Source organism: Tupaia chinensis, unplaced genomic scaffold (assembly GCF_000334495.1).
Source record: "Tupaia chinensis unplaced genomic scaffold, TupChi_1.0 Scaffold143888_1, whole genome shotgun sequence".
Classification (NCBI taxonomy): Eukaryota; Metazoa; Chordata; class Mammalia; order Scandentia; family Tupaiidae; genus Tupaia; species Tupaia belangeri.
Genome location: NW_006203739.1, coordinates 157,735 through 185,616, shown reverse-complemented (window position 1 = coordinate 185,616; position 27,882 = coordinate 157,735). Strand labels below are relative to the sequence as shown.

At 40.7% G+C, this 27,882-nt stretch overlaps 1 protein-coding gene across 5 annotated transcripts in view; it reads left to right on the top strand.

The window, feature by feature from the left end:
- Positions 1–120: 120 nt before the first annotated feature.
- Positions 121–27,882, top strand: part of PSIP1 (PC4 and SRSF1 interacting protein 1) — a 53,544-nt gene continuing 25,782 nt past the window's right edge. For all 5 annotated transcript variants that reach the window (XM_006165316.1, XM_027767053.1, XM_006165317.3 and 2 more), the window contains exons 1-3: positions 121–318; positions 4,031–4,107; positions 24,148–24,286. In XM_006165316.1, coding sequence (XP_006165378.1) covers positions 247–318; positions 4,031–4,107; positions 24,148–24,286 — 288 coding nt within the window. In that variant the 5' untranslated portion in view covers positions 121–246. The remainder of the gene's footprint in view (positions 319–4,030; positions 4,108–24,147; positions 24,287–27,882) is intronic.

Sequence of the window (27,882 nt, the reverse complement as noted above, 5' to 3'; positions counted from 1 at the left end):
AAGCCACCGGGTCCGGGACTCGAACCGCGGTCGACTACATGGGAGTCCAGCGACATAGCCATTATGCTAACTGCTGGTCCTGCAAGAGTCTCTCTTTAAAAAAAGGCTGTGTAGGCGTCGGGACACCCGGAGGCATCCTCCCTCGCCCCTGGCCAAGAGCTCGGCACACGGCCGTGCTCCGCATCCCTTCGCCACCTGCACCGCCTCCCCTCCTGGGCTTCGGACCCCCGGCCTCACCCCTGAAACATGACTCGCAATTTCAAACCTGGAGACCTCATCTTCACCAAGATGAAAGGTTATCCTCATTGGCCAGCTCGAGTAAGTGATTTGTAGCCTTCGCGGTCAGCCGTGCTACCTTCCACCTTGGAGGCCTGCTCAACTGCCATTTCTCAGTTTTCTTCTGTGTCCTTCCCTCGCTTTCCTTTAGTCTCATTTGTAACCTGACCTTTTTTCCACAATTTTCGTGATTTGCCCAGTGAGCTCCCATGTAATTATAACAATCCAGGTGTGCCTACAGAACCATGTATTGTATTTCCCTGTGGTTCGTTTTTGATAGACTTTAACAGGGTTTCTTCATAAGAAAGAAATAATCCAAATGCGGTGATGGTCTATCGTAGGTGAAATAATCAAGCTTTAATTTCATGTTTAAACATTACCAAAACATTGATGTTTCCTTAATTTTGAATAAAACAACAGGGTATCTGTGGAACCCATATAAATTATGCTTAAGCTCCTGGATGATAAAAGGAAAGATACAGGTAATTGGATTTACAGGTTCATTTTTTAAGAATATGTTTTGTAGTCTGTGAGGCCTTCTGGGTTTCCTTGTTTATTAATAAAGAGATTCAGGCCTGGAAATTCTTGAATATTTTACAATTAGTTAGTACCAAAGCAGGACCAGGAAATTTTATTTCTACATTTTTATTTGTATTGTTTGCTTTGTGACCTTGAAGAAGTTATTCTACCATTTTACCTTCTGTGGAGAAAAGGAGGAGACCAGATTCCTGGGTTTATAACATCTAGTGGTACAGAGAAGTGATTAGGACCCGGGATGTTCTGTGACATTTAGGAATTGAGGCTGTCTAAATATTTAAGCTACATTTTCAGAAGACATCTTTTTTTTAGGTCATGACTGGACCCAGGTTCTAACACCATGTTAGATAGGATCTAAAAAAATGTTTGGATCCATTAGATTAGGTAAGCTCAGCATCCTTTGAAAATAAAAACGTGTTTAGTTGTAATTATTATTTCAAACCATTTTCTATTCTATGAAAATGGGTTTCTTAAAAATAGTCAAATTCAATAATTATGTTAGCTGAGAGGAGGAATGGGAGAAGTAGCGTTAGCTAATAATCATGGACGGAGGAGCTGAGAGTGCCATGGAGTATAAAATGATCACTTCCCTTGATTTCCCTCCCCCCTCCCCCAGCTCTTAGACTGGTTTACAGGTTTCTTTCCAAAGCTTTTTTACCTACTCTGTGAAGTCTGCCTTTTTGTGGAGTCCTGTGTGAACAATTGTTAATCATAATTCTTGTCTAGATACTTGATACTCTATTCTCATTGTGATAAATTTTTGTTTTAACTTAGAGTATGCTTTGACTTCTAAATATATTGTAAGCCTCTTGAAGGCAGTGGCCTTCAGCTGGATTTCTTTATACGCCCCGCACAATCCTTAGCACATAAGCACAATCCTTAGCACATAATTGTGCATTTATGAAATACTGTATTTAAATGTCAGGTGACTAAGAATTAGTGCTCTTGTGAGTAAAGTAGGCTTAGAGCCAGAGTGAACATTTCCCTTCTTTATTCTACAGGTTCCATAGTTTAACACATTTATTTGGATTGGAATGGGAAATTTTTGTTAGGTCTTTTCCTCTTTTTTTTTTTTAATAAGTAGCCAGATTTGGTTTTGACATACTATGTGATCAAAATTTCTATTCCTGGGACCAGCAGTTAGCGTAATGGCTATGTTGCTGAACTTCCATGTAGTCGACTGCGGTTCGAGCCCCGGACCTGGTGGCTTAAACTCATGCCCGCCCAAGATCCCAAGAGAATGAAGGAGAAGGGATTGTGGCGCGGCCATCAACCCTGGGGGGGTGATTTCTTGCTTTCTGTCTCTCTCTCGTCTTTCTGGCAAGCGCATGCAACCCTGTAGCAAAAGATCTCTCCCCCAAATTTTTTTCTATTTCTTTTTCTGTTTTCATCTTTGAAATTCTCAATCCTTGCTGTACCGCATTCAGAATCTGTATTTAAGGTCTGTCACCTCTTGTTTCAGTTGTGGCTTTTAACATTTTCTGTCTACAAGTCGGCATGTCTCAAACTTCATTGATTTTTATTTCTTGTAAACCTTTACCAGTAATAATAGTTTTTAAAACCATGTTTAAAATTTTTTTGCCTGACATTTACTTTAGAAAGTTGTGCTAAGCATTTACACAAACTTTAAAAGCTGTTTGCTGGCGGAGAGGAGCAGATGAACCTATTGAAAGAAAGATCTCTTAAGGGCTTCAGGATTTTTGCGGTTCTTGGGTTGTACCACAAAGATGAAAGGACATGTATAATCCTTGTCCTACAAGTGGAGAGAAATTGAAGTCCCTAAAGGAGTTGGGTAATAGTAATTTTATTGACATCCCCAAGGATAACTAGTCCAATCACCCTAATGGTCTTCTTCAACATGGTAATACATGTAAAGTTTAGTAAGTCCTCTGACAGTTCCCTTTTAACAACATCAGTTGATCTTTAAAAAAAGTAACGTGGGAGCCAGCAGATGGCGTAGGGTTACAACACGCAACTCCTACATGACTGACCGCGGTTCAAGTCCTGGACCCCTGACTTGAAAATCATCTGGGTGTGTGTGTGTGCGTGCCCAAGATTCGGGGGCGAGAATGGAGAAGAAGGGATTGCAGTGTGATCGTCCTCCTTGGGGGGTGATTTCTCACTTTACTGTCTCAGTCTCTCTCCAGTGAGCACATGTGCCCTAAGACAAAAATGTCTTTTAAAAACATTAACTTTATTTGAAATTAGGAAATTTAAAATAGAAATGTTACTGAATTTTAGCTAGATATTATAAATTTAACCTTGAGATCTACTTTATCTTTATTGGTAGGGAACAGTAACAAATATTACAGATGTAGTAAATGTAATAGCACCTAATACTTTCTTCTTAATTAAAAGGATTGAAAGAGAAAAAGGGGGCAGGTGACTTGTAATTCAGCCACATAGGTGAAGGTTCTTTCGCAGTTTGTGTTTTAGATTTCGGTAGATACTGCTTTGAACTTTCATTGAGTATATTTTTACATTACTCTGTTATTTATATAGCCTTCCTACAAAATATCATTCAGGTCTGTCAAGTAGATGCAGACTCCTAAAATGCTTACAGGCAAAAATGTGTAAGAATTCAGAATTTGGAGGTTTTAGGCAGGTAATAATGGTATATATGCCATATATTTTGTTGCTAATGAAGCCTGGGATCATCTGACATAGTATTCCTGCAGAGAAACAACAGTAGAAACACTAGGTAAATAAAAGTAAGTAGGGAACTAGCAGTTAACGTAATGGCTATGTTGCCGGATTCCCATGTAATCGACCAAGGTTCGTGTCCTGGACCTGATGGCTTAAAACTCACACCGGGTGCGTGTGCGTGTGTGCCCAAGATCCTGAGGGGAGAATGGAGGAGAAGGGATTGCGGTGTGACCATCCCCCCCGGGGGGTGATTTCTCGTTTTCTGTCTCTATGTCTCTCTCTGTCTTGTCTGGTGAGCGCACGCGCCCTATAGCGAAAACCTCTCCAAAAAAAAAAAAAAAAAGGTAAGTGACCAAATTAACCTCAGTAGCAGTCCAAGTTTTTGCCACCAAATAAGTTTTGTGGGGAAAAAAAAAATCTTGATTTTTAGAGCTTTCTGGATTTCAGAAATAGGGATACAGAGTTATGGGCCTGTAGAACTGGTCCGTTTATATCAGATCTCTTTTTGGATTTAGTTGGCTGTGTTGATATTTGTACGATTTAAAAGATTTTAATTTTTGTGTTCTTTTAGGTGGATGAAGTTCCTGATGGAGCTGTAAAGCCACCCACAAACAAACTACCCATTTTCTTCTTTGGAACTCATGAGACGTAAGTCCTATTCACCTTAAAGGCAGATAAGTATTAATTTTGCAGAGTCAAAATGAAAACATAGACTAAAAACAGGGGGAAATAGTAAAATAATAAAATAATAAAATATTTAGGACCAGTCTTCCAAGTCTTTTTATTATTACGGTAGAGATTAAATCGAGCCATTGTAGGTTAAATTTCTATTGGAATAGATATTTTCTAAGGTCATCTTGGCAATCAGAAGAATGACTGATGGATCAGAGTATAAAAGGAAAGTCACAAGAATGATTAAAGTATAAAGGAAAGGGTTTTTTGTTTGTTTGTTTAAATGTTGCTGTAGGGTCCAGTTGTTCACCAGAGAGAGAGAAAGAGAAAGCATCCTCCCAGTGGGGGGTGGCCATGCCACACAGTCCATTCTCTTCTTGAGATTTTGGGTAGACATGCATAGGTGCCTGGTATGTTTCTCAAACCGCTGAGTCCAGACTTAGCTGCATAGTTGGCCATGCGGGATCCCCTCACCTTAACCTTTACGCCACCTGCTGGCTACCTTTAAGGAAAGTTTTAACGAGGCATTCAGAATTCTTACTTTGTAAAATAAGCACTTTTTTTCTTGCTTGAGGGTGCATGCACTCTCAGAGGGAAGAGAAAGCATCTCCTCATAGGGAATGGTCACATTGTAATCCCTTCTCTTCCATCTTTCTCTCCTATCGGATGCACATGCACCTCAGCATGTAAGCACACCTGGGTCCAGACTCCAAACTGCATGTTGGCTGCCTTAACCACCAGGCTATAAGGCTGGCCCAGTAAGCACTTTTTATTTATTTATTTAGTTGCTGCAGGTCATGTTTTCTCCAGAGAGAGAAAGTGAGAAAGCAGCCCCCCGAGAGGGATGGCCACCCTCCTCCATTCTCCTCTTGGGATTTTGGGCAGGTAGGCATAGCACCCTGTGTGTTTCTCAAGCCTCAGGGTCTGAGATTTGAACCACAATGTAAGCAGTGTGGGATCTAGCCACCTTAACCACCATGCTGCTTGCTGACATAGTAAGCACTTCTTTTGTTTTTTAAACAATTGTTTTTATTTAACTTTATTTTTAATTTGACCAGAGAGGGACAGAACAAGAGAGAGAAAGCAAGCCACCAGGTCTGGGACTCAAACAGTGGTTGGCCATGTGGGAGTCCAGTGTCCTTAACTACCATGCCATGTGCCAGCCCCAGTAAGCACTTCTTATAAGGACTACTTGGAACTTTATTTTAGGCTCTGTGATACTAGTCATACAAACCTGACATATTGTGAGCATGGGAAACTTAAGTAGTATGTGTTTATATGGTCCCTAGAGCCACTCAGACTCTTCACCTGTCCCTGATGGACATGTCTGCAGAGAACCTATTTGGTGAAGCAAATTACTCAAAAATTGCATCCAGGACCAGCCATGTAGTGTAATGGTTAAGGGATTCCACATGGCCAACTATGAGGTTTGAGTCCCAGACCCTGTGGCTTGAAAATCACACTGGTGCATGTGTGCCTGCCCAAAATCCCAAGGGAAGACTGGAGGAGAAGGGATTGTGGTGTGGCTATTCCCCAAGGGGGTGGTTTCTCAACCCCTCCCCCTTCAGTGAGTACTTAAACCCTGTAGCAAAAACTAGAAAGTAAAAACATACACAGGGAACCAGCAGTTAGCATAATGGCTATGTCGCTGGACTCACACGTGGTCGACCGTGGTTCGCGTCCCGGACCCAGTGGCCTAAAACTCACGCCAGGAGTTTGTTCATGCGTGCCCAAGATCCTGAGGGGAGAATGGAGGAGAAGGGATTGTGGCGTGACCATCCTCCCTGGGGGTGATTTCTCGCTTTCTGTCTCTCTGTCTCTGTATGTCTGGCGAGCGCACACGCCCTTTAGCGAAAAACCTCTCAGAAAACAAACAAACAACATACACAAAAAAAACTGGAGGTGAATGTTGAACTGTTACTTTTAGATGCATTAGATTACTCTTGGACTATCATATCAATTTCTTAAGTAATATTCCTACATACCTATCATTTAATAATCTCATAAGTATTATATAATCTAGATGATTTAGGGCTTGATATTTAACTGCCATTTTGGTAGAGAAGATTCGTTTACCTGGGATGAGAGAAACAAACTGTTAATATTTTAACTAGAATTATATATTCCTGAGTGGCTACAGAGGCAATATTTGATTCAATGCTGCTTAGTATACTATATAAGCTTTTGTATTTCTTTTTTCTTTCGTAATTGCCCAAGGGCATGTGCCCTTGCCAGAGGAAGCGGTAGAAAGCATCACCCTGTGGGGTATGCTCATATTGTATTCCCTTCCCCACTTCTCTCTCCTGTCAGGATTTTGGGCATGCACACACATGCCCAGTGTGTTTTTCAAGCCTCCAGGGCCAGGATTCAAACAGTGGTTAGCCATGTGGGGTCCAACTTCCTTAAGCACTAGGCTGTGGGACTGGCCCTGTACATAATTTCTTTTAACAGCTTTTCTGAAATGTAATTTATTTGCCATAAAGTCCAGTCATTTTTTGTTTTCTTTAGAGGTTTTTTGCTATCGGGCGTGTGCGCTCAACAGACAGACATAAAGCGAGAAATCACCCCCCGGGGTGATGGCCACACCGCAATCCCTTCTCCTCCATTCTCCCCTCAGGATCTTGGGCATGCACGCACACGCGCCTGGTGTGAGTTTTAAGCCACCGGGTCCGGGACGCGAACCACGGTCGACCACGTGGGAGTCCAGCGACATAGCCATTACGCTAACTGCTGATCCCAAGTCCAGTCATTTTTAAGTTTTACTATAGGGCTTGTGCACTTGACAGAGAAAGAGGAAGTGAGATATATCATCCTCTACTCCAAGGAGGATAGTCACACTGCAGTCTTTTCTCTAGTCTCCTTTCAGAATTTTTGGGCATACATACATGCATGCCTTGAACGTTTTTCAGACTGTTGGGTCCAGAACTAAATGATACAATTAACTACATGAGATCAGCTGCCTTAATCTCCCTGCCACCTGCTGACCCTGAAGATGAGGATTTTTATATTGTCATTTATTTTAATTTATTTATTTCAAGGGATTTTTGCTACAGGGCACATGCGTGTGCCAAAGAGACAGAGAAAGCGAGAAATCACCCCCTGGGGGGGTTGGCCATCCTGCAATCCCTTCTCCATTCTGTTTTTTGGATTTTGGGCATGCATGTACACGTGCTTGGTGTGAGTTTCAAGCCACTGGGTCCGGGACTCGAACCATGGTCAACCACGTGGAGAATCCAGTGCCTTAACCACTATTCCACCTACTGGCCCATATATTGTAAATTTTAAATAAAAACAAACCATACTGGGCCAGCCCTGTAGCCTAGTGTTTAGAAGAAGCCAGATCCAACATTGCTGACTGCGCTTTGAATTTTGTCTCCGGTGGCTTGGAGGACACGATGGGCAAGTGTATGTGTGTGCCGGCAGACCCCACAGGTTGGAGAAATGGAAGAGAAGGGACTCTGATGTGACCGTGCCCCCGTTGGGGGGTGTTTATCCTCTCTCCCACTCTGTCTCTGGTCAGCTCATGCACCCTTTGGCAATTTAAAAAAAAAAAGATTATACCTAAAATTTAAGCCTTGTTTGGTTAATTAGTATGAAGGGGGTTAATTAAGACAGTGAATTACTAATGTTCAAGGTATTAAAATATATTTATATTTAATAAATTAAAATTACTTCAAAGTTAAACTAATGACATTTAATTTTCATTTCAAAATGCACTTGTAATCATTTGTGCCTTAATGTTCCTGTAAGTATGCCATTCACCTTTGAGAAGGTGGTACTGCCATATATCTATTGGTCTGGTGAGCTTAAGATGATTTTTAGAAATGAGAACTATAGGGAACCAGCAGGTGGTGTGTTTAAGGGTGTTGGACTCCCACATGGTTGACCGTGGTTTGCGTCCTGGATCTGGTGACTTGCTTTCTCTCTCTCTCTCTCTCTCTCTCCCTCTCCCCCGCCCCGGTCAAATTTTTAAAAAAAGTAAATAAAGCAAAATAAAGTAATTATCTAAATAAGGAAACGAGGACTGTAGAATTTAGTGGTCGAGGGTCCCAAATGTTCAATTGGGCAGTTCAAGACAGGATTGCAGCATGACCATTTCCCAACAGGGGTGCTTTCTCTCTCCCTCTTTCCTTCTGGCAAGTGCATATGCTTACCCTCTGACGAAAAGAAGAAAGATAATACATAAGTTCTCTGAGGATCTTATTTTTCTCTTAAAAGTTGATAGGGTAGTTATTTGAACTTTTTATGTAGATTTTATATAAATAAAAGTTTATTCTAACAACTAAGAGTGAGGAAATGGGATAAGATATAAGGAGAAAATGCAGAATATTTAATTTGACCAGAGGGAAAGTGAGAAAACAAACCACCAGGTCTGGGACTTGAACTGTAGCGGCTATGTGGGTGTACAGCGTCTTAATCAATTATCATAGCACCTGCTGGACCCCAAACACCTGATTTTACTTATACCATCTTACGACTTTGGTGATAAGTCTGCCTAGTTTTGCATGTTATACATTAAACAGTGAACCCTTAGGTATACTAATTGTGACCATGTGCTCACTGTATTAAACCTAACATGTTCAAAACCAATTCTTTCTTTCTTTCTTTTTTTTTTTTTTTTTTTTAAGAGGTTTTTGCTGTAGGGCACGTGCACTCGCCAGAAAGACAGAGAGACAGAAATTGAGAAATCACCCCACCGGGGGAAAGGCCACGCCACAATCCCTTCTCCTCCTTTCTCCTCTCAGGATCTTGGGCACACATGCACACGCACCCGGTGTGAGTTTAAGCCACTGAGTGCAGAACTTAAACCGTGGTCGACTACATGGGAGTCCAGCAACACAGCCATTGCACTAACTCTGGTCCCAATTTTTTTTTTTTTTTTTTTTTTAAGAGATTTTTGCTATAGGGCACGTGTGTTTTTCAAAGAGACAAAGGCAGAAAGCAAGAAACCACCCCCTGGGGATGGCCACTCCCCATTCCCTTCTCCTCCATTCTCTTCTAGGAATTAGGTACCTATGTACACATGCCCAGTGTGAGGTTTAAGCCTTGGGGTCCAGGAATCGAACTGTGGTTGTCCACATTGGAGTCCAGCAACGTAACCATTACACCCTCTGCTGGTCCCAAAATCAATTCTTAGTAAGTGTACCTGACATGGACCTAATTCTTTCTTGGAGCCAAAAAATCTTGGTGCTGTCCTTGATTACATAGTGTACAGACTTTTTCCTCTGTCTAGTAAGGTAGCAAGTCTTGTTCTTTTCCTTTTAAAGTGCATCCTGATCTATCCAATCTTCTCCATGTCTTCTGTTGCAGCTCAGGTCCATGCCATAATTACTCTTGTAAGTAATGCTGTTACCCTTTGTCTCAGTGTCCACTGTCATTTTAGGGGGGTGGGGTGTACTTGTAGAGTGTGTGTGCACGCCAGAGAGAGAAAGTGAGAAATCACCTCCTGTGGGATGGCCACGTTGCAATCCCTTCTCCATTCTTCTCTTGGGATTTTGGGCACACAAACACAGGTGATTTTCAAGCCACAGAGTCCTGGACTCAAAACTGTGGTGGCCATAATGTCCACTCTTCATTTAGTAAAAGTGATGTTTTTTGCTTTTGGTTTTTTTTTTAGATTTTTGCCATAAGGAAATGTACCCACTAGAGAGACAAGGAAAGGGAGAAATCATCCCCTGGGGGAGGGTATAGCCCCTCCGCAGTTCCTTCTCTATTTTCTCAGGATTTGGGGCATGTATGCGCACGTGCCTGGCATGTTTCTCAAGCTGCTGGTTCTGGGACTCGAGTCAGCCACATAGGATCTAATGCCTTAACTACTATGTCACCTGCTCGTCCTTTATTTGGAAACTTGCAGTGATTACCTATTTTACATTACCAACAAAGAAAATCACCAATTAACAGATTTACTTTATGTGAGTAAATCTATGCTAAACTCTGCCACTTCATTATACTTTTTTACTTCTTTTTTCTTTTATACAAATATGCTTCGTCTTCCTTCCTTTCTTGCTTGTTTTTCCTTTGCCAGAAAGGTTTTGCCTTTGATATTTAATGTCATTTAGATCTTAGCTTACACCTTTTTATGTTTATTTTCTGCATTGTAAGATGATTGAATTTTTTTTTTTCTCATCCCCTCTGTGAAGAGCTGGGACAGCAGGGACCTTGTCTGTCTTGTCAGCATTTATTTAAGAGCCTGGCACATAGTAGCTGTTAAATAAATATTTGTGATGGAAAGTTTTGTTTACTAGTGAAGTCATTTGTTGATTATGAATTTTGCTGTACTGTAACCAGTATTTAGAATAGTGTTTAAAATACCTAGGTGAGAAGTTTTTGAATCCTACCAGGTATCTACTGTATGACCTTGAGCAGACTACTTAGGTCTTTTTCTTATTTGTAAGATGGGAATATTAATATGAGAAGTTTTCAGATTAAAGTACAAGGTTATTTCAGTGTAAACGGTCTTGAAGTCCAAGCATAGTTTTTTTGTTTGTTTGAGAGATTTTTTGCCATAGGATGCCTGTGCTGCTGTAGAGAGAGAAAGTGAGAAATCATCTCTCCCTCCACCAGGGGATATCCACCCCACAATTCCTTTTCCATTCTTCTCAGGATTTTGGGCATTGCACACACAATCGTCCAGTAGGATTTTCAAGCTGCCATGTTCAGACCTCAAACCATTGTTAGCCATGTGGGAATCCAGTGCCTTGACCAATATTGCCACCTGCTGGCCCCCCAAGCATAGTTGTTTTGTTTATTTTTAAAAATATTTATTTATTTCCATTTGTTGTTGTTATTTTTAAAATTTGACCAGAGAGAAGACAGAGAGAGAAAGGGAAAGCGAGAAAGCAAGCTACCAGGTTTGGGACTTGAACTGCAGTCGGCCATGTGGGAATCTAGCGCCCTTAAACCACCATGCTGCCTGCTGGCTCCAGTTTTATTTTTACATAAAGATTTTTGCTGTAGGGTCCATGCACTCGCCAGAGAGACAGAGAGACCTAGAGAGAGAAAATGAGAAACCACCCCTCAGGAATAGCCATGCCGCAATCCCTTCTCCATTCTTTCAGGATTTTGGGTGTGCACGCATACATTCCCACCATGAGTTTGAAGTCACCAGGTCTTGGACTTGTTCTGCAGTTGACCATGTGGGAGTTCAGCACCTTTACTATACCACCTGCTGCACCCCAGGCATAGTTTTTTAATATGCATCTTCCATGTTCTTTTTGTAGATCCTTCATCTCATAATCACCTTCAAAATTTTGTGGGACAGCCCCATAGCATAGTGGTTAAGGGAAATGGATCTTACTTGGCTAACTGGTTTGAATCCTGACCCTGACAATTTGAAATAAAACACTAGGTGTGTTTCTCAAAATAGTGACAGGATAGAGAAATTGAGAAGGGGTTGTGGCATGATCACATGCTTTAAAGGGCGTGTTTTCTCCCTCCCTGTCTTTCTCTGGTGGTCACACACGCCCTCAACTGGTTAATATTTTGAAAAATCTTAGACCAGTGTTTGCCATGTGTTCAACTAAATCATTGTCAGCTGTTATTTGTTATAGTTGTACAGCCTTGACCAACTTTAATTTTGGGAACGTGATTTCTGGGTACTTACGCATTGACGGTACGAACCCATGTTCTCGTCCTACCCACCAAAGGGGCATGGTCATGCCACAGTCCTTTTTCTTCCATTTCTTCATCATGTCAGGATCTCGGGCACACATGCACATTAGTTTGTGTGTGTTTCAAGCCATTGGTCTGGGATTCAAACTGTAATCAGTCCCGTGGGATCTGCCCCCATGCGTACAATGCTCAACTCTTGCACTGCCAGGCTGGTCCATATTTTTCAAGGCTGCTACTTGCAGTATTTCTTAAATTGAAAACAATTCAATTAGAATTTTGTTAGTTGAGGGAATACTCTAACCTGACTGTTGGGTCATTTGAAAAGTCCTGATGCATTTTTGCATAGAAAAATATGTCATGACTTTTCCGACCCAATATTTCTCTGAAATGTGGAATATTTATTTATCCATTTATTTATTCATTTACTTAAATTTGACCAGAGAGGGACAGAATGAAAGAGGGAAAGTGAGAAAGCAAACCACCAGGTCCAGGACTTGAACCCCACGCAGCCATGTGGGAGTCGAGCATCCTTAACCACCATGCCACCTGCCGGCCCCTGAAGTGTGGGATATTTAAATAAAGATGGTATTTTGCTGTTTTGGTTTTTTTTTTTAATCTCCTTAAGCTCTTAATTGTCTTAATATAAAGAGATTTAGTCTCAGCTGTGGTAATACATGCTAGATGCTACTGCTTGGCAACCTGAGTCCACATGGAAGGCCTGGGTTTGTCTCCCAGGTCACTCTTAAAGCTGGGCACCGTGGTGTACACTTACTTGTACTTCCACTTAGGAGGCTAGGGCAAGCAGGATCATGACATAGGGGATCCCTGCCTCAAAACAAAACAAAAATAACCCTCCCACATAAACAAATTAAGTGGGATGCTTAGTTTTAGAAAATTTTAAAATAACATAGGCTGTTTTAAAATCTGCCTAATTTATTTTAGGCACGAAGGTGAATGAAGGAGGTACTGGTGGTAGCCACAGAGAAGAATAAAAGAGTGAATCGTAGTATACGATTTTATTTTCTTGCATACCGGTTCTTCTGTACCACAACCACAGCTGTGTGTGTTGGTATAAAACTCATATAATCTCTTTTTTTAAAAATTATTTATTTATTTATTTATTTATTTAAGATTTTTGCACATGTACTTGCCAGAAGAGGAAAGTGAGAAATCAGTCCCAGGGGGATGACTATTCCACAATTCATTCTAGCCACTAGGTTAGGGACTTGAATCGTGGTTGATCATGTGGGAATCCAGTGCCTTCTCCACCACGCCTCCTGCTGGCACCTAGTTTCTTTTAAGCCTTATATCAAATAATAAGATGAACTGTTTAGTTACTGTCGGTAGGTTCATGATATTTAGTAGATGGATATTCAATTGTCTGTTGAATTATTTTTCTATTATAAAGTAATGCTTGATATTATGAAATATAAAATAGATTTATAAGAATTTGTTTCTGGGACCAGCAGATGGCGTAGTGGTTACATCGGTGACTCCCATGTTGTCAACCACAGTTTTTGAGTCCCAGATCCAGCGGCTTGAAACTCATGCTGTTTGCATGCGTGCCCAAAATCCTTAGAAGATAATGGAGAAGGGATTGCAATGTGGCCATTCCTCCCAGAGGGGGGATGATTTCTCACTTTCTGTCTCTCCAGCAAGCATACACACCCTATAGCAAAAATCTCTCTTAAAAAAAAAGTATGTTTCTTATTTTATGACTTCAAAATGGAGAAATGAGATTTTCTGGGGACTGGACAATGGCACAGTAGCAGTATACTGCTCTGCAAGGCTGATTCATGTGGTAAGGTTCTGGTTTGGGTCTGGAGACCTCCCTGTAGTGAACATTGCCAGGTGTGTGCATTGTGGGGCTGGCTAAAGCTAGGGGTTGATAAGTGGGGATGGGATCCCAGTGGTGCTGTCTGTCTCTGTCATTCACTTATGGAACAAAAGAAAGAAAGAACCTTTTTTGGGGGAGGCAGGCTCCATAGCCTAAGGGAGCTAGATTCCACATGGGTGACTAGTTAAATCCCAGCCCTAGCAACTTGAAAAACATTCTGGGTGCACATGTACCAAGAATTTCAACAGATTAAGAAATGGAGGAGAAGGGATTGAGGTGTGACCATACCCTATAGTGGGCTGCTTTCTTCCCTTCCCCACCTCTGTTTCTGGCAAGTGCACGCACACTCTAGTAATAAAAGGGGGAGGAGGGTAATTTTCTGTTTAGTTATATTACTTGGCAGCACTTAAGTTCATTTCTGAGCAGCTTATCTTTGACTCCAATGGGCTTTCCCATTTTATAAATAAGGCTTTAGTATATCTTTAAAAGAGGAGTTCTAGGTGGGAAATGATTGAACTTTTGTAAGGGAGATGTATGTGCTTTTGTGGGTGTACACAATATTCACAAAGAAGTGAATTAAGGGGAATAACTATTTTTCAGAACTTACGTTAGGAAAACTGGGATACCCGGACGTGTATACACAGCCTTGAGGAGAGTGCTATGTAAGAAACACAAACTTAGAATTTAGGTTGTTTCAGAATTTAAAAATTAATATTGTAGTTAGTAGTTAGTGATTTGCTATTTTCTTTGGATGTTTTACATTAACCACAATTCTTTTTTTTCTTTTAAAAAATTATTTAGCTTTATTTATTTATTATTTTAAAATTTGACCATAGAGGGGTAGAGTGAGTGAGAGAGTGCAAGTGAGCGAGCAAGCAAGCGAGAAGGAGGGAAAGTGAGAAAAGCAAGCTGCCAGGTCCGGGGCTCAAACTGGTTGGCCATGTGGGAGTCCAACGCCTTTAACTACCAAATCACCTGCCAACCCCTTAACCACAGTTCTTAACAAGGTTTAGTGTTGGTATTAGAGGTGTGAGTTTACATGTGTAGATTTATGGCATCGATATTTTATAAGGTGTTTCTAGGACTATATTGTAGTGGATAAAGAAATTCAGAAAATTTTATTTTTAGGTGGAGAGAGATTTTTACAATAGGACAAGTACACTTGCCAGAGACAAAAAAATGAGAAATCACCCCTGGGGAGGGGGATGGCCACAGACAATCTCCTCTTGGGATCTTGGGCACAGCACACACATGAACCGGTGTGAGTTTGAGGCCACTGGGTCTGGGACTCAAACCTTGGTCGCCTCTGCGAGTCCAGGAACTTAACCGCTACTCCATGTGCTAGTCCCACTGAAAGATTTTTTTTTTTAAGAATTATTTTAACTTTATTTATTATTATTATTATTATTATTATTAGTTTTAGTTTGTCCAGAGAAGGAGAGAGAGAGAAAGTGAAAAGGCAAGTTGCCAGGTCTGAGACTTGAATCACAGTCGCCCATGTGGGCATCCAGCGTCATCAACCACCATACATACCTGCTGGCCCCTGAAAGACTTTTTAAGAACCACTATACAGAGTTGAGGCTTTACTGTTTAATAGCTAGATGACCTTGCCTGAGTTAGTTAATCTTTCCAGCCTTCAGTTTTCTAACCTTAAATTGAGTATTTTGGTGATCCCACAGTTTTCCTTTCAGTTCTGCAATTTGGTAGGTAACTTACTTCAAATTAATATATCTTTAATTTTTTTCCGAAACATTTATTTATTTATTTTTCCAGCCTGGGTTCCAGCCACATGCATGCCCAGCCAGCGTGCTCAGGGAGATCCCATAACACGATCCTAGGACCTTTCCCATGAGTCCAGTTGAATTGCCACTGTGCCACAACCTGGTCCCAATATATCTTTAATATTAATATATCTTTTATTGTTGAAATTTTAAAAAACATAAAAGGAAAATTCTCTACTGCACTACATTACAGGCTAGTTCATATTATTTTTCAAGAATTTTTAAAAAAGATTTATTTATTTGACCAGAGCAAGATATACACACACACACACACACACACACACACACACACACACACAGAGAGAGAGAGAGTGTGAGAGAACACACACACACACACACACACACACACACACACAGAAAGAGAGAGAGTGTGTGAGAAAGGAAGCCACCAGGTCCAGGACTCAAACCATGGTTTGCCATGTGGGAATGTCCAGTGCTTTAACCACCACGCCACCTGCTGATCCCTAATTTTTTCAAGAATTTTTAAAAACAGTACCTGAACCTATTAATGTCTTCATGTGTTTTATTTATATTTGTTCATTTATAAGGTATTTGTTATCATATAATTTTCTGCTTTTTCTTATTGTCGCATATTAACTTTTTGGCAAGGTGTTTTGAAATGGAATGCCTTAAAGAACAAATAAACCACCCACTGTTAACATTTTTATGTATTTTACTTCAGACTTATTTTAGAGTTTTTTGGGTGTTTTCTATTATATGTAATTACATCATGCTTTTATTTTGCATGTTAGGCATCTTTTGTGTGCCATTTTTAAATGGAATGCTTTGAAAAATGATTCAGAGCTACAGCCACATAAGGTATACATACCCTTGGAAACTAGAATTGACATACCCTTGGAAACTAGAATTGGCTGTCTAAAAACTAATCTGGGCCCTTTTCACCAAACTCTGTGGGTTATATCTCCAGGGAGGATTCTTTTTCATCTGCTGTCATTTTTGAGCCTCATTAGGAGCTTCTCATCTTGAGACTATCCTTTGATCCAGCTGATCCTAGAATTTATGGTAAAGTTATGTGCAGAGATTAAGCAATATGTTTATTATAGCAGCATTACTTTATGAAATAAAATTTCATAAAGAAATGGTTTAATAATGAACTAATTTTGTTGTAGCCATTTATTGGAGTAATGTGTAGCTGCTACATATCACAGAGTAGTATTTACAAAAGTGATTTCGTATTTTTGTTTTAAAGTTTATTCCACAAATGAGTGAGAGGTAGAGAAAAACAGCACCCCGTACAAAGCCCTGATGCTGCTCTCCACCCTCACTTTTAACCAGTTGAGGTGGACACATACAGGCCTGGCATACACATAGAAGTTTCTGGGCGCAAGCTAGTAACCTCCCTGCATGTTTTCCTCACAGAATGTGGTATGTGGTGTTTTTACCATGGCACCTCTTCTGGCCATAAGGTGCCTGGATTCCATTAGCCAACTTCGTGGTTCAAGTCCTGGACCTGGTAGCTTGGGCGCATGTGCATGCGTTGTACCCCAAATCCTGAAAGTAGCATGGAGGTGAAGGGAGTACAGTGTGGTTGTTCTTCCTAAGGGTGTCTCACTTTACTTTTCTCTCTGCTTCTGGTGAGCGTACACTCCCTGTAGCAAATAGCAAAAACAAAACAGAGTTTAATTTGAAAAAATCTACTTATGGGGGCTGGTAGGTAGTGGGGTAGTTAAGGCCCTGGACTTGCACATGGCTGACCATGGTGTAAGTCCTGGTGGCTTGTTTTCTCTCTCTCTCTATCTTTCTCTGGTTAAATTGAAGAAGAAGAATAAATAAAATTAAATAAATTTTTAGAAAGATCTACTTAGGGGACCAGCAGTTAGCGTAATGGCTATGTCGCTGGACTCCCACGTAGTTGACCACGGTTCGCGTCCCGGACCCGGTGGCTTAAAACTCACGCCGGGCGAGTGTGCGTGCATGCCGAGGATCCCGAGAGGAGAGTGGAGGAGAAGGGATTGCGGTGTGACCATCTCCCCTGGGGGGGTGATTTCTTGCTTTCTGTCTCTCTCTCTCTGTCTGGCAAGCGCACATGCCCTATAGAAAAAAAAAAAAACTCTCCAAAAAAAATAAAAAGATCTACTTAGAATGAATATGCATCATATACACTGACATTGCATGTTTAGGTGGAACTACAGTGGCATACTAGTAGAGTGCCTCCTCCACGCAGGGATATTGGAGCCAGTAGGCCTGGATTTAGATCCTGGCTTGACCTGAACATGTTGGGTGTGCTCCTGGGTGTCTACAATCCTGGCTGGCTGCTGGGAGGATCACAGCATGGTGTGACCCTGTTGGGAATCAGGTTGTTTCTGTTGTCTGTCTTCCCCCTACCCCCATGTATTTCTTTCTGCATATAAGGGAAATAAATTTAAGAAAGTACATATTTATATGTAAATAAATGTGTTGAGAACAGTGACTGTCCATAGTTGGTGAAATTATAGATTTATTTTACCATAGGATGTGGCATGACCGCTTGCCACAGAGACAGAGAGGGAAGGTGAGAAATCACCCCCCAGGAGAGATGACCACACTGTAATGCTTTCTCTTCCATTCTCCTCTTGGGATTCTGGGCGTTTATGTACTTGGGTCTGGTGTGATTTTCAAGCTGTCAGGTCTGAGATTCAAACCCAGTTGGCCATGTAGGAATCCAGCACCTTAACCACCATGCCACCTGCTGGCCCCACATTTTTATTTAATTTGATATGATATCTCTGAAAAAAATTTTAACTTCTTTATTGAAATGTAATTAATTTCTCACTTAGTTTACCCATTTAAAGTATGTAAATAGGTTTTGTGCAGCCATCAGCAGTCAATTTTTGGATATTTTTGTCACCCCCCCCCGCCCCCAAAAGAAACCATGTACTCATTAGCAGTTACTTCACATTTGTTCCCAATACTCCTACCCTGCTCATGCTGGGAAACCATGCATCTGTTTTTCCTATTATGGGCATTATATATACATAGAACCATGTAGCATGATTTATATAACTGGCTTTTTTCATTCATGTTGTGTTTTCAAGATTCATCCATGTTGTAGCATATGATAGTACTTCATTTTTTTCCATTGCCAACTAATTCTTCATTGTATTGATCCACCATATTTTATTTATCACTTGATAGATATTTGGGTTGTTTTCATTTGTGGTTTTGTGAACAGTGCTGCTGTGAACATCTGTATTCAAGTTTTTATATAGGCTAAGTTTTCATTTCTCTAGATATGAAAGTGCTGGATCAGTTGGCAACTTTACATTTAATTTTTTTGAGTTAATGCCAGAAAGTTTTAATTAATAAATCAGCTGCACTGTTTTATCATTTCTACCATTAATGTAAAAAGTTTCTAATTTCTCCACATCCTTCTCAACAGTTGTTGTTTCTTTTGTTCTTTTTTGTTTTTAAAGTTGCTATAGGGTCTATGCACTCACTGGAGAGAAACAGGGTAGAGGGATAGCGGGTGTGGGAAACAACCCCAGAGGGAGTGGCCACACCACAAACTGTCTTCCTCCATTCTCCTTTTGGGATGTACATGCATACATGTACTCCGTGTGTTTTTCAAGCCACTAGGTCTGGGGCTCAAACCACACAGCCAGCTATGGGATCCTGCCCCCCTAACCACCCTGCCACCAGCTGGCCCTCTATCTTTTTATCAGTAGTTAACAGCCTTGCTAATGGTGGAGATGTATTTTATTGTGGTTTTGATTTACATTTCCATCATAGCTAATGATTTTTTTTAACCTTTTTTACTTAATGTGCATTATTTAGATTTGTAAGGATCTTCTTTGGAAGAGGATAATTTAATATTTGGTACGTTAGTATATAAGAATTTTTGTACGACTTACATGAATGTAGTGAAAGTCAAAATAATGGAAAGTGGCAATTGTATATCTGAATCAGGGAATGATAAGCAATGAAAGAATTTTTTTTTTTAGTTTTATTTACCGTCATTATTGCAATTATTTAATTTGCTATAGCATACGCATGCTCACCAGAGAGCAAGAAAGAGAAGAAAAGTCAGAAAGCAAGCTGCCAGGTCCGGGACTTGAACTGCAGTCAGCCATGTGGGAGTCCAGCACCTTAACTACCACACTATCCTCTGGTCCCAAGCAGTGGAAGAATTTTTTTTTTTTTGGAGTGGTTTTTCACTATAGGGCACGTACGCTCGCCAGACAGACAGAGAGAGAGATACAGAGACAGAAAGCGAGAAATCACCCCCCCGGGGGGATGATCACGCCGCAATCCTTTCTCCTCCATTCTCTCGGGATCTTGGGCACGCATGCACATGCACCCTGCGTGAGTTTTAAGCCACTGGGTCCGGGACACGAACTGCGGTCGACTATGTGGGAGTCCAGCGACATAGCCATTACGCTAACTGCTGGTTCCCGCAGTGGAAGAATTTAAAAAACTATTCATAGGCCAGCAGGTGACTTGGTGGTTAAGGCACTGGATTTCCACATGGCCAACTGTGGCTGAAGTTTCAGACACACTAGCTTGATAATTATGCCACCATGTGTGTGCATGCCCAAAAATCCCCAGAGGAGATTGGAGAAGGAATTACAGTGTGACTATCCTCCCCCCACCCCTCAGGGGTGATTTCTCACTTTCTCTGCTTTTCTCTTTGGTGAACGCATGTGCCCTATGGCAACAACTTAAAAAGAGAACATACAAGATAATTTTTTTTGAGAGAGATTTTCGCTATAGGACACGTGCGCTCACCAGCCAGAGACATAGACATAGAGACAGAAAGCAAGAAATCACCCCCCAGGGGGGATGGTCACGCCACAATCCCTTCTCCATTCTCCTCTCAGGATCTTGGGCATGCACGCACATGCACCCTGTGTGAGTTTTTTTTTGTGTGAGTTTTAAGCCACCAGGTCCGGGACGCGAACCGCGGTCGACTACGTGGGAGTTCAGCGACATAGTCATTACACTAACTGCTGGTTCCCAAGATAATTTTTTTTTGGTAGAGGTTTTTTCCTATATCGCTTGTGCGCTCGCCAGAAAGATAGAGACAGAGACAGAAAGTGAAAAATCACCCCCCACGCTGCCATCCCTTCTCCATTCTCCTCTCGGGATCTTGAGCACACACGCACACGTGCCCAGTGTGAGTTTAAGCCACAGGGTCCAGGACTCGAACCGCGGTCAACTACCTGGGAGTCCAGCGACATAGCCATTACGCTAACTGCTGGTCCCCATACAAGATAATTTTTATAGATTTTTGCCATAGGGTGTGTACACGCATAGGAGAGACACAGAGAAAGGAAAAGTGAGAAATACAACATCCCCCTACCCCATCCCCTAGGATGGCCACTTCACATTCCCTTCTCTGTTCTGTGGGGATTTTCAGACAGGCACACATGTGCACCCAGAGTGATTTTGTTTTTTTTAAGAGCTTTTTTGCAGTAGGGTGTGTGTGCTCGCCGGAGAGACAGAGACAGAAAGTGAGAAATCACACTCAAGGCTGGATGGCTGTGCCACGGTCCCTCCCCTTCTAGTTTCCTCTAGATTTTGGGGATGCTTGCACACGCTCTGGGAACCGCAGTCAACTATGTGGGAGTCTACTGATGTAACCATTACACCACCTGTGGTCCCTCCCAGCGTGGTTTTTAAGTCATTGGATCCAGGACTTGAACCACTCACCTGGCCATGTGGGATTCAAAGCCTTAACTGTCATACCACTTGTTTGGCCCCCTATATGATCATTTTAATGTTCTCAAACTTCCATGCAGAGGAAGGACTGGGTGTTTTACTTGACATGAAGAAAAATAATCCATGTTTTTTAAAAACATCTCGAATCTTTATATCCACTAAGTAATGTTATGATAGATCAGTCTTCTCCTTTGAATGGCTTTTAGATTTAGAGTCATACCTAAAAGTACTCCATAGTTGAGATTTAAAAACTTTTCTGTACTAAAATATTTTCCTATTTTCAACAATTTTGTTAACACTAACTTTGCACCTTTTAGGGATTTTGAATGGTCAGTGAGGGTGCACACGCGTCTGGGAACCGCAGTTGGCTACGTGGGAGTCCAGTGACATAGCCATTACGCTAACTGCTGGCCCCTGATCTTAAGCCATTTCTAACTGTAGCCAGTAAGTCCCTAATTCTTAGAGAGTTTCTGAAGATAAGGAACTCGTGATATATATCTAATTAGAATATAAATTTTAGGACATTTTAGAGAAATTACAATTCAGTTTTCTCATTGCTTGGGACTGTCATAATAATAAACTCCTACAGAGCTGGGTGTGCATTTGTAGGGTTGTTAGACTTCTACAAAACTGACTGACACAAGGAGGAGAAATAAGGGGGCTGTCCTGAAGGTGGATCTGAATGTGTTTATGTGTATACATACTTAGTAGATGCTGTTTATACATAGGTTATACATAGGTTATATTTATAAATTCACCTACTCACTAAAATGTATTTGTAACCCCAAATCAATACTTGCAATGTCTTTAAAGACATTGATAGACATGAAGGGTGGCAAAAAAAAAAAAAAAAAGAGATACCTAATGGCACACATTTCTAGCTGCAGTTGAACAAGAGATGCTTTGCTTTCTTGTTTCAGAATCATGCTGTGATCAAGGGTCCTTTTTCTAGTTGGTTTAGTTCTATGGGTTTTTGCATTTTTGTGGTTTTTATTTTGTTTTGTTTAGGGGATATTAAATCACCAGGGTGGAGGGGGAGAGAGAAAGTGAGAAACCACTCTCCTCGGGGGGATGGCTAGGCCACAGTCCCTTCTCTATTTTCCTCTCATGATTTTGCACACGCATGCACCTGTGCCCAGTTTGTTTTCAAGTTTCCAGGTCAAGAACTCAAACCGTTGAGTTGGCTATTTGGGATCCACTTTTAACTATCATGCCACCTGCCAGGCCCAGATTACTTCGAAAGGAAATTTTATTTGGGGAGCTGGCAGGTGGCATGGTGGTTTGGGCTCTGGACTGCCACATGGCCAACCGTGGTTCAGGTCCTGGATCTGGTGGCTTGCTTTCTCACTTTCTCTTGCTCTGTTTCTGGCCAAGTTAAAAAACAATAATAACAAAACTAAACAATTCTTTAAAATATATATATATTCGGGATTCAGTTAAATATATTAATGCTATTGTGCTGACGTTTTTTTGTGTTTTATTTTGGAGAAAAATAGAATTTGCTGTTTTAACCTTTTCTGTTGTTTTAAGATTTTTGCCTTAGCCAGAGAGACAGAGAGAGGGAAACTGAGAAATCGCCACTGCCCCCTCCCCACCTCCTACCCTCTTCTCCGGGGAGATGGCCACACTACAGTCCCTTCTCCTGCATTCTCATCCTGAGATTTTGGGTGCCCCCACACACATGCCCGACATGCTTTTCAAACTGCAGGGTTTGGTACTTGAACTGTGGTCAGCTGCATGAGAACCTGGGACCTTAACCACCATGCCACCTGTTGTCCCCTGTTTAGCCATTTTTAAGTGTATGGTTTTAATGATATTAACACATTCACATGGTTGTACAGTTTCTGTGGTTTTTGTTTATTTTTTCTTTTTCAGAGACAGCATCTTTTTTCTTTTTTTTTTTTTTTGAGAGGTTTTTGCTATAGGGCGCGTGTGCTCGCCAGACAGAGAGAGAGACAGAGAGACAGAAAGCGAGAAACCACCCCCCAGGGGGGATGGTCACGCCGCAATCCCTTCTCCGCCATTCTCCTCTTGGGATCTTGGGCACGCACGCACACGCGCCCGGCGTGAGTTTTAAGCCACCAGGTCCAGGACGCGAACCGCGGTCGACTATGTGGGAGTCCAGTGACATAGCCGTTACGCTAACTGCTGGTTCCCCAGAGACAGCATCTTGCCACGTTTGCCAGGCTGGCTTTGAACTTGTGGTCTTTCTTCCTTAGCCTTATGAGTTGCTGGGATTATAAGTGCATGGCACCACTAGTGACTTCTGTGGCTTCTTATAAACAGGTTTGCAAGGGCTAGCAGGTGGCATGGAGGTCTCAACCTGGTCACCTCTGCAGTTTGAGTCCTGGGCCTAGTGGCTTGAGAACCATACTGGGTGTGTGTGCCCAAAATCCCAAGAGGAGAGTGGAGGAGAGTGGACAATAAGGGACTGTGGCATGGCCATCCCTCCTGGGGTGATTTCTAGCTTTTTCTCTCTCTCTCCTAGTTTCTGACAAGCACATGTACACTAAAAACAAAAAAAAAAAAAAAAAAAAAAAAAAAAAAGAAAGAAAGAAAAGAAAAGGGGGATTGTGGATCTAGGAGCTTGTTACTGAATTTTTAAAAAAATATGTTTGTTTTTTTGTTGTGATCTTCAAGCCACTGGGTCCAGGACTCAATTGCATTCAGCCATATGGGAATCCAGTGTTTTTACCGCCACATCCCACCTGATGACATACTTACTGATTTTTCTTTTTTGAGAGAGACAGGGAGACAGAAAGTGAGAAATCACCTCCCAGGGAGATGGCCACACTGCAATCCCTTCTCCTCATTTTTTTTTTTTTTGTGATTTTGGGCATATATGCATACACATCTGGTGCAAACGCAAACCTCCAAATCCATAACTCGAACCACTGTCAGCCTTGTGGGAGCCCAGCAACGTGACTTACACCATCTGCTGGTCCTGTTACTGAATTTTTAATAAAAGTATTTTGTATTAAATATGTTTATTTGTATCTAATCTTTATATATACTTTATAATATAGGTGAGATTAAGAATTTTCGATAATTTCATCATAGGATAGAGTATTGTTTAATAACATATATTTGAGACTGTTTTGTGTTCACATATTCCCTTTTCTATTTTAGTGCTTTTTTAGGACCAAAGGATATATTTCCTTACTCAGAAAATAAGGAAAAATATGGCAAACCAAATAAACGAAAAGGTTTTAATGAAGGTTTATGGGAGATAGATAACAATCCAAAAGTGAAATTTTCAAGTCAACAGGTGAGTCATATTACATAAAATTCAGTTTAATGTTACTTGCTTTGAGGAATTACACCATCCTGAATGCAGGAAAATAAATATTTAAGAGCCTTGTGGATTTTAGATTAAAATGTGTTCGTATTTGTGAGGCTTGAACATTGACCTTTACATCTACATGAATTGAAAATTATCACTTGCATGGTTAAATAGATCTCAGAAAACTGGGAAATACTCTGGTATTTAACTTTTTCTGATTGAGAATTCAATTCATCATTGAATTTAAAGGTATATGTACTGTTCTCAAATTAAGATTTTGTAATTTACCAGGTATATGTTTTAATTTTCTTATGCTCCTTAATTTCTAAATCTGAGAATTCAATTCATTGAATTTAAAGCTATATGTACTGTTTCCAAATTTAGATTTTGTAACTTACCAGGCATATGTTTTAATTTTCTTATGATCCTCAATATCTAAATCTGTAGAATTGTATTGGAATAGGAAACACACATAGATTACTTATGAAATAAAAGTACTTATTGCACCATACAAACTACACTTTTTGATGTCTTACTACTACCTCCTTTTCTTTTTTTTTTTTTTGGTCTGTGTCCAGAGATTTTATTAATACGTATGTGATACTGAGTTTTCACGTGGTGGTTTGTCTTTAACCAGTTTGTATCATTTTTGTCATGTAACAGAAGTTACTGTTTATCTTAAATTTCTTCTGTCTTGGTACTGATAGAATTTATTTATTTACTTATTTATTTATATTGTCAGCTGCACTCTTGAACTATATTCTCATATGGATATATATTCTCATATGGATGTTCCAGAACTCTTATAAATTAATAAACCAGGTTTTATAATAGGTCCAGAGAGCTATAAGAGGAGGTCTTCATAAAAATACTGGGACAGTTTTTCATTCATCAATAGAAGTCCTTCTGTTAGAACTTGAGGGAGGGTTGACCTCAAATATTCTAGTAGCTAGAGTCCGCATAACTGACTGTGTTCAAATCCTGGCTCCAGGATCTTTATTTATTTATTTTTTTTTGAAGAGCTTTTTGCTATAGGGTGCGTGCGCTCACCAGACAGAGACAGACAGAAGGCGACAAATCACTCCCCCGGGGGGATGGCCACGTCGCAGTCCCTTCTCCATTCTCCTCTCAGGATTTTGGGCATGCGCACACACGCGCCTGCGTGGAGTTTAGCCGCTGGGTCAGGGACGCGAGCTGCAGTCGACTACATGGGAGTCCAGTGACATAGCCATTATGCTAACTGCTGATTCCGTGGCTCCAGGATCTTGAAAAACAACATACCCAGCACTGTTTTTTGTAGGGAAGAGTAGATATTTGCTGTACGTTTGTTGAATGGGTTCACGATTTCCCATCATTATTACCTTGACTAATGGGAGGACACCTGTCTAAAGAGACCAAATTGTTTACCAAAACATTTCATTATTCATTTTGGACCAGCCATCCTGTGTTTTTTCATGGTCTTTTTTTCAACCTCCAGACTGCCTAGCACAGTTACCCAATATTTTGTCCTATCCACCAAATTTCCAGGTAGTTTTTTTTTGTTTTGTTTTTTGGGGTTTTTTTTTGAGAGGTTTTTTCTATAGGGCGCGTACGCGCGCCAGACAGAGAGAGACAGAGAGACAGAAAGGGAAAAATCCCCCCCCAGGGGGGATGGCCACACTGTAATCCCTTCTCCTCCCTTCTCCTCTTGGGATCTTGGGCACGCACGCACACGCGCCCGGCGTGAGTTTTAAGCCACTGGGTCCGGGACGTGAACCACAGTTGACTACGTGGGAGTCCAGCAACATAACCATTATGCTAACTGCTGGTCCCTCCAGGTAGTTTTTACGTTTAGACTTAGAATTTTGTTTTTCAAATGAAATTGTTGGTAGGTTGTGTAGATAAACCAAACAACTTCCTGTTCTCATCAGACTTATGATTGTGCTAATTAGTTGTAAATCTTGGGATCAAATACATCCCCAGTGGCACATTTCTAAGATTTGGGGAAAACAGTGATGTTTTATGTATTTGTTTTATATAAAACAAAAAATAGACCATCATGATTTTTAAAAAATTTCCAGGGCATTTTTATGTTTTTTTATTAACACTTTTAATAATTTTTGGATTATTAGCATTTTTAAAAACTTGTATTTGTTTATTTATGTTAATTCAACGGGGGGGAGGGGAATGAGAAAGCAAACTGCAAGGTCCAGGACTTGAACACGATCAGCCATGTATGGGAGTCCAGCACCCTTAACCACCATACCACCTGCTGGCTCAGCATTGTTTTATTTTGTTTTGTTTTGAAACAAAAGATGAAATGGGTTTACAGTTTATAAGATGTGTCAGAAGAGGGGCTGGCAGGTGGCTTGGTGGTTAAAGGTATTGGACTCTCACATGGTGATCATAATTCAAGTCCTGGACCTGGCGGCTTTTTCTCTCTCTCGTCAAATTAAAAGAAAAATAAAAATATATATATGTATGTGTGTATATATATTTGTGTCTGTGTTTATTTATATATATATAAAATACATAAAAATAATTTAAGAAAAAGAAAAGGATGTGCCAAAGGAAACCACTAAGAAGAGGCATAAGTTAAATTACAGTGCAGTTACCTAGATCTGTGTTTATTCTAACTCCCAAATGTGTATTCTCTTGTCTCTGTCTCTCATCTTTTTGGATGGTATTATGTTAAGAGCCAATAAGTCATCTACTTAAGTATCTATCAACTGGGAGTCCTTTTTAAAATTAATGATGATTACTGGACTTAGTAGTTGTTAAATCAGAATTGCTTAAGTTATGTCTCAGGACTGCATTTCAAATAAACTGAGTCTGAGATTTATCAAAGCTTTTAAGTAAAGCTGTGATCTGTATACGTATGTGTATACACACACTTTGCTAAGGCTGTTTATCTTAGATAAGTGACTCTGGTCAGTATTTTAAAATAGCAGATAGCCTATGATGGTGCTATTCTTGATTAACTTGCAGTTAGTATTTGTTGGTTAGAGCATGGTATTCTTCGTACATGTACTTTCATTCTACCTTACTGTTTCATTCACTGAAACATGGGAAGTAGAGAAATAAGGTCCATTATAAGACTTTAAAAGAAATAATAGTATTTAAAACTATTTGAAAGTTGTTTTAAATATTAAAATTTTCTTGGAACAGAAATTAGGATATTTTGGGACCAGCAGTTAGCGTAATGACTATGTCGCTGGACTCCCATGTAGTCGACCACGGTTTGAGTCCCGGATCCAGTGGCTTAAACTCACGCCAGGCACGTGTGTGTGAGTGCCCAAGATCCCAAGAGGAGAATGGAGGAGAAGGGGTTGCGGTGTGGCCATCCTCCCGGGGGTGATTTCTCACTTTCTCTCTGTCTCTCATTCTGGTGAGCGCATGCACCCTATAGCAAAAACCTCCCCCCTGCACCCCAAAAAAGAAAAAAATTAGGATATATATATATTTTAAAGTTATTGAACTTTATTTATTATTATTATTTTAATTTGACTAGAGAGAGGCAGAGAAAGAAAGGGAAAGCGAGGAAGCGAGTCGCCAGGTCTGGAACAGAAACTGCAGTTGACTATGTAATTTTTTTTTTTTTT